Genomic DNA, 6,585 nt, shown 5'->3' with positions numbered 1-6,585 from the left:
GTGAAAAAAGTAAATACGCAAATAAATAAAGAAATAAATAAATAAATAGACAAATAAATAAATAAATATATATACATATATAAATAAACAACATATAATACATAAATAAATGACAAATATATAATGCAAATAAAAGAATAGAAATGATTTGAAACAAAGAGAACAATGTACAAAGCTGGAAGGAACAGTGCATAACACGGGCACAGCGCATCAAACCCCAAACCCTAAACCCTAAACCCTAAACCCTAAACCCTAGCTGCGCACGCTCGTGAGTGAGTTCCAAAGGTATATTGCCGCCGCCGGAAGCTGGTTCTCCCCAAACCCCAAAAATGTTTTCCTCGTTAACAACCAGGAAGGCCGAAGCGCTAGCGTGCAGGCCTGCAGGCTCCAAACCCTAAACCCTAAACCCTAAACCCTAAACCCCTGTTGCAGCCACCGCAAACCCTCGGTCCGTGTTGGGAAGCGGCTCTCCAACTCTCTCGAGCCCTGCTTCCCCAAACCCTGATCCCAAAACCCTAAACCCTAGCTTTTGCCCCTGTTCGTCGCAGTGCGGCTCCCCAAACCCTAAACCCTAAACCCTAAACCCTAAACCCTCACTTTTGACACCGTTTTTGGCAGTGGAGTGCACGCTGCTGGGCACAGAACCCCCAGCTTCCAAATCCCCCCAAGCAATTAATTCCCAACTTCCTGCAGAGGCTTCGTTGCTGCCTTTTTGGCGAGCTGCTGCTGCTGCTTTTTCATTGAAACGGACCACTGAAACGCTCAAACCCTAAACCCTAAACCCTAAACCCTAAATCCTAGGGCGGGAACACGAGCTGCGCCCGCCAAACGCGGGCAGCTACAGGCCCGGCGCAGTGCTTGATAGCTGCGCTCAGAGGCCTGTGCATTCCGTTGTGAGGGTCTAGGGTTTAGGGTTTAGGGTTTGAGTTCAAGGGTTTAGGGTTTAGAGGGTTTCGTTGCAAACACAGACAAACACTCACTGCTGTCCAAGCTAACAAAACTGAGCTACAGCCCGCAAGCCACTCTGCAGGTCCTGAAACTGGGACTTCAGGATTTAGGGTTTATGGTTTAGGGTTTAGGGTTTAGAATTTAGGGTTTAGGGTTTAGGGCTGCCGGACTCTTAACCCCCGATGAAAGCTTCTCCTTAACAGACTGGAAAGAAGCAGATTCAGAAGTAGCAAAACCCTCGTTGCAAAAAGGGGCGGAGCTGGTGCTGGTACCCCACACGGCCAGTTCCCCTGCAGAGCCCAAACCCTAAACCCTAAACCCTAAACCCTAAACCCTGGGCTTCACGCGCTGCGCCGCAAAACCCTAGACCCTTGCCCTCCCGCACTGAAATGCTGAAGGCACATGCAGCGTTGACATTCGAATTGCTGCACTAGCTGCAAACCCTAATCCCAAGCTGTAAACTCTAAACCCTAAACCCCAAACCCTAAACCCTAAACCCTAAACCCTAGATGCTTGTTGCTTGCCTGTTGTGGAGATGGCAGCAAAGCAGGCCCGTTCAGCCCAAACTGATGCTGCCTGAAAACAGACGCGTCAAGTCTTTAAACCCTAATCCCTGAACCCTAAATCCTAAACCTGGGCTCCAAACCCCAAGCCCTGAACCCTGGACCCCAAACCCTAAACCCTAAACCCTAAACCCTCACTTGAAACTCGCCAGAACTCAGCCGAGTGGGGAGGACTACACCCTTGCCCCAAGTGTATACTCTTCCAGCTCCTGTCATGGCAGCAAACCCTACATCAGCTGCCACCTGCCCGCACAAACCCTAAATCCTAAACCCTAAACCCTAAGTCTTGATCCCCAAACCCTAAACCCTAAACTCTAAATCCTGGACGGTGAGCCATACGAGATTCGTCGCGTCATTGGGCTCAGGGCTTGGCAGCTCCCCGCCTGCAGCAGAACACGCTCTGTAGGCAACGAACCCTAAACCCTAATCCCTAAACCCTAAACCCTAAACCCTAAACCCTAACCCAGATCCCTAGACCCCAGGTGTTCGCTACTCGCCCAGTCCTGGGAAGAGTGAAATAACGAAGAAGAAGAGCCGCGTCAGTGACAAGCCCCAGCCGCCTACTAAACCGTAAACCCTGCACCCCCAAACCCTAAACCGTAAACCGTAAACCCTAAACCCTAAACCCTACCGACAGTCGTGTCTCCCCAAGCATAGACTATTCCGTTTTGCAGCAGAACAGCAAATGCCCCTGTAGAGGCGACGATGGACTTCACCCGTTGGCTCCGCGAGGCATCAAACCGCCCTAGGCCATTCTGTGCAGCCAAACCCTAAACTAAACCCTAAACCCTAAGCCCTAAATCCTAAACCCTAAAGGCCGATGCCTGGCTCTTGAATGCCCTCAATTCAGCTGCACAGAGCTTTCTCGACGATGACAAGTGCTGACCGAGGTGCGACACCAGCAAAACAAAGCAAAACCCTAAACCCTAAACCCTAAACCCTAAACCCTTACCTTGACTTCAGTTGTCATTTCCCCTCCCTGCGTGGCCTCGCCCATTGCCAAAACTGTCCCGTCGGTAAACACGAGTGAGAAAGCTGTGCCTTTGGGGTGGCACGAAATCCCTGCGGCAGCGAGCCCCAAACCCTAAACCCTAAACCCTAAACCCTAAGCCCTAAACCTCAGGCTCTAAACCCCAAACCCTAAGCTGCAAGCCCTAGCTAAACTCAAAAGCTGCACCCTATAGTGGAATCTCTCCGTCTTTACCTCTGCGGCGGATTCAAAACTTCAAACGCATTAACCCCAAACCCTAAACCCTAAATCCTAAACCCTAAACCCTAAACCCTAGAGCGTACCTGCCATCATTACCGAGGGAGGCCTCTCAAGGTTCAGCTGCTCATTAAGTTCTGTAATTCCTGCGCAGCCTTTTGATTTGCTGTTGCTGCAGTAGACTTGAGGAGTGAAGCTTGCGTTTCTTGCCTGTGCACAAACCCTAAACCCTAAACCCTAAACCCTAAACCCTGATCCCTACACCCTAAACCCTGAGCCTATACCTCACAGGAATATTGCCTCCTATCCCTCCCGAGCTGTCCTGCTGCAGCTAAAGAGAAACAAAGAGCCTTGCAGCTCAACCATCTCGCCAGCTACAAACTAGGGTTTAGGGTTTACGGTTTAGGGTTTGGAGCTCAGGGTTTAGGGTTTAGGGTTTCGGGCTCACTGTCAGGCCAACAGTGTACACGAAGGTGTCGAGGCCCCCACACATGAAATCTACTCCCTGTAAGCAAGAAGACCCCACACTGCCCAGCCGACTAGCTAGCTAGCTAGCTGGCTAGCTAGCTGGCTAGCTAGCTAGCTAGCTAGCTAGCCATATACATAAGTAGAAGGCCAGCAAGCTACCCTCTCATTTAGCCATTCAAGCAGCCTAGTTCGCAAGCTCATTTAGCCATTCAAGCAGCCTAGTTCGCAAGCTCGTGGTGGCTAGGGAGAGGGGCTGCGAATAGGCCAAGTGGCTAGCTAGCTAGCTAGCTAGCTATGCAGTGGAATAGCTAGCTAGCTAGCTAGCTAGGTTGCTGAGTGGCTAGCTAGCCAGCTAGGGACGTCGCGCAGATGACTACAACGGCAAGCAACTGCAGCAGCAAAACTGCAGCAGCAAGACTGCAGGGACAGGGGCAGCAGCAGCAAAAGCGGCAACGGCAGCAGCAGCAACAGCAGCAGCAGTAAAAGCAGTAACAACGGCAACAGCGATAAGGGCACTAGCAACAACAGCCGCAAGGGCAGCAATACCAGAGAGGTTAGCAGCATCACAGGGGCCACAGCGCGAGCTGCAGCAGAAGTTGCAGCAGCAGCACAAGCAAAACTAGCAGCAGCAGCAGCAGCAGCAGCAGGAGCAGCAGCCGAAGCAACAGCAACACCACCTGAACAATCAACAGCCTCAGTAGCTCTGCCAACAGCAACAGCGGGCCGCGCAGCAGCAGCACCATCACCATATCCAGCAAAAAGAGCAGCAGAGCAGCAGCAGCAGTGCCCCACCACTTCCAGCAGCAAACCAAGCAGTAGCAGCAGCAGCATCGACCACCCGCAGAAAAAGTAGAAGAGCAGCAGTAGCAGCAGCAGCAGCAACAGAGAAAGCAAATAAGCAGCAGCAACAAAAAGGGCGGCGGCAGCAGCAGCAACAACAGCGAAAGCAGCAGCAGCAGCAGCAGCAACAGCAGCAGCAGCAACTATTTTGCACCTCGGTGATAGATGATCCGTTGGAGTCTGTCCAGGCCCCTGTGTCGCTTTTGCCTGCGTTGATTAAAGTCGTTGGCAGCTGCGTCACCTGGGGGGTAATCAGCAGTGCAGCAGAGCCCGCTGCAGCACAGCAGCAAACAAACCTCCTGCTGCTGCTGCTGCTACCGCTGCTGCTGCTCCCGCTGGGCATGTCGCACCTACAGTGCCTCTGCACTCGCGCTGCTCGCGAACGTGCAATGCAGCAGCAGCAGCAGCAGCAGCAGCAGCTGCTGCTGCTGTTGCTGCTGGGCACGTTGCAGCTACTGCCTCTGCCATCGGCATGCAGCTGCTGCTGCTGCTGCTGCTGCTGCTGCTGCTGCTGCTTACTAGAGGTAAACCACGCGTTGGTGATGTAGTTGTTTGTGGAGATTGTCAGGTAGCTAGCGACTTCTGTGCTGGCAAAGACTTTGCTGTTACTCGACAGGGCAGCCCTGCAGCAGCAGCAGCAGCAACAGCAGCAGCAGCAGTGGGACTGATGACGGGAGCAGCACAGCAGGAGTGCAGCAACCACGCAGCAGCAACGTCAGCAGCAGCGGAGACACGCCTTTCTGCAGCAGTAGCAGCAGCCGCCCCTTTAGCACTTGCTGCTGCAGTGTTCGAAGCAGCAACGCTTGCAGCAGCAATCCCCGCAGCAGCAGCTCCCCCAGCATTTGCAGCAGTCGCAGGCAAATGTAGCAGCAGCAGCAGCAGCATCAGCATTTAAAGCAGCAGCGTTTGCACCGGCTGCAGGCCAGGCGGCACCGTTTGCAGCAGCAGCAGCATTTACAGCAGCAGCAGCAGCAGCAGCTGGCTGACTGGACGTCTGGGTCTGCTGCATCTACGTGTATGAAGAAAGTCTTGGCGATTTTAATTTGTTGTTCGTAATAAGCAGCATAGCCCCCGCTAGTAGATAGTGCAGCAGCAGATGGAGTAGCACCCATGGCTGCAGCGCAGCAGCAGCAGCAGCAGCAGCAGCAGACGCTGTGGTTGCAGCAGCAGAAGCTGCAGGGAAGAGACTGCGGCTTGGCAGCGGCAGCAGCAAGTAGCAGCTGGGGGGCTGGCTTTCACGACTAAATGGCAGCAGCAGCGGCACAAGCTGGAGGTGCAGCAGCAAACACAGCAGCAGCGACTGCGGGATGGCAGCAACAGCAGCAGCAGGTAGTAACAACAGCAGCAACAGCAGAAGTAGCAGCAGCAGCAGCAACAGCATTAGCAGCTGCTGCAGCAGTATCATCAGCAGGGAAAGCAGTGGCAGCAACGGTAGCAGCAGCAGCAGCAACAGCAGCAGCAGCAGCAACAGCAGCAGCAGCAGCACCACTGAGGGTGTCCCAAGTGATGCCCGCATATTCCCCGAGAGCGCCAGAGGCGGAGGGCCCCAGGAGGCGCTGCTCTTGCCCTGTGCCTTCAACGCCTGCACAAATCCCAAACCCTAAACCCTAAACCCTAAACCCCAGGCCCTAAACCCTAAACCCTAAACTAAACCCTAAACCCTAAACCCTCGGCAGTTAGAGCCTGGTGAGTCGAGAAGGATGAAAAGGAAAAGGAGAAGAAGAGAGAGCAGCTGAAAGAGCCAAAGAAATGCGAAAAGAAACAAAAAGATAAAAGGAAAAAAAGAAGAAATGGAAATAAAAATAAACAAAAAAAGAAATGAAAAGGAAAAAAAGAAAAAATGAAAAAAGAGGCAAAGGCAGCAAAGAGCGAAAAGAAGCAAAAAGATCCAAAAATGCGAAAAAAGTGAAAAATGGAAAAAAGAAAGCAAAAGAAAGAAGAAAATGAAAAAATAAAAGAGCATAAATAAAAGAGAAAGGAAAAAGATACAAAAACAACCAAAAAGGAAAAGAAATTCTTCAATAAAGATAAAAAAAGATAAAAAAGAAAAGTAAAACTCACATTCATATTCGCCTTCTAAAACTCTCATTGGACTCAAAACTGCTGCGCAGACATTCCCGCACTGTACGTACACCCCAGAGCCGCAGCAATTGAAATGGAAAGAAAGAAAATAAATTTATTTTAATTAAATCAAAAAAGGAATAAAAAATTATGAAACTGAGACAGAAAGAATCAAGACTAGCTGCCAAAGAAAAACAGCAGCAGCGGCAACACCAGCAGCAGCAGCAGAGGCAGCAGCAGCAGCAGAGGCAGCAGCAGCAGCGAAAGCTGGAATCGGGGACAGATGAATGAAGGCCACAAAAAGGACCTTTGACGAGCAGCAGCAGCAGCAATAACAGCAGCAGCAGCAACAGCAGCAGCAACAGAAGTAGTGACATGGACCAGGAGCAGCAGCAGCAGAGACTGCAGGATTAGCAAAAGCAGCAGCAGTAGCATCATGACCAGTAGCAACACAAGGGCCAACAGCAGCAGCAGCAGCAGCAGCAAAGAGAGTTTAAG

The 6,585-nt window shown here is 51.6% G+C and overlaps 1 protein-coding gene across 1 annotated transcript; it reads right to left on the bottom strand.

Annotated features, from left to right (window-relative positions):
- Window positions 1-415: 415 nt before the first annotated feature.
- ETH_00022205 (uncharacterized protein) lies at window positions 416-6,115 on the bottom strand (the record flags this gene model as incomplete). The annotated part of the gene is made up of 14 exons (XM_013380349.1): window positions 416-501; window positions 598-753; window positions 1,119-1,254; window positions 1,650-1,754; window positions 1,818-1,894; window positions 2,143-2,266; window positions 2,464-2,573; window positions 2,805-2,928; window positions 3,167-3,223; window positions 4,181-4,299; window positions 4,546-4,649; window positions 5,014-5,140; window positions 5,513-5,608; window positions 6,088-6,115. 14 exons carry the CDS (start codon window positions 6,113-6,115, stop codon window positions 416-418), a joined length of 1,449 nt encoding a protein of 482 aa, XP_013235803.1.
- Between the last annotated feature and the right edge of the window lie 470 nt (window positions 6,116-6,585).

This window comes from Eimeria tenella, genomic scaffold, assembly GCF_000499545.2.
Source record: "Eimeria tenella Houghton genomic scaffold, Eth_scaff531, whole genome shotgun sequence".
Classification (NCBI taxonomy): Eukaryota; Apicomplexa; class Conoidasida; order Eucoccidiorida; family Eimeriidae; genus Eimeria; species Eimeria tenella.
This window is presented reverse-complemented; position numbering and strand designations above follow the sequence as displayed.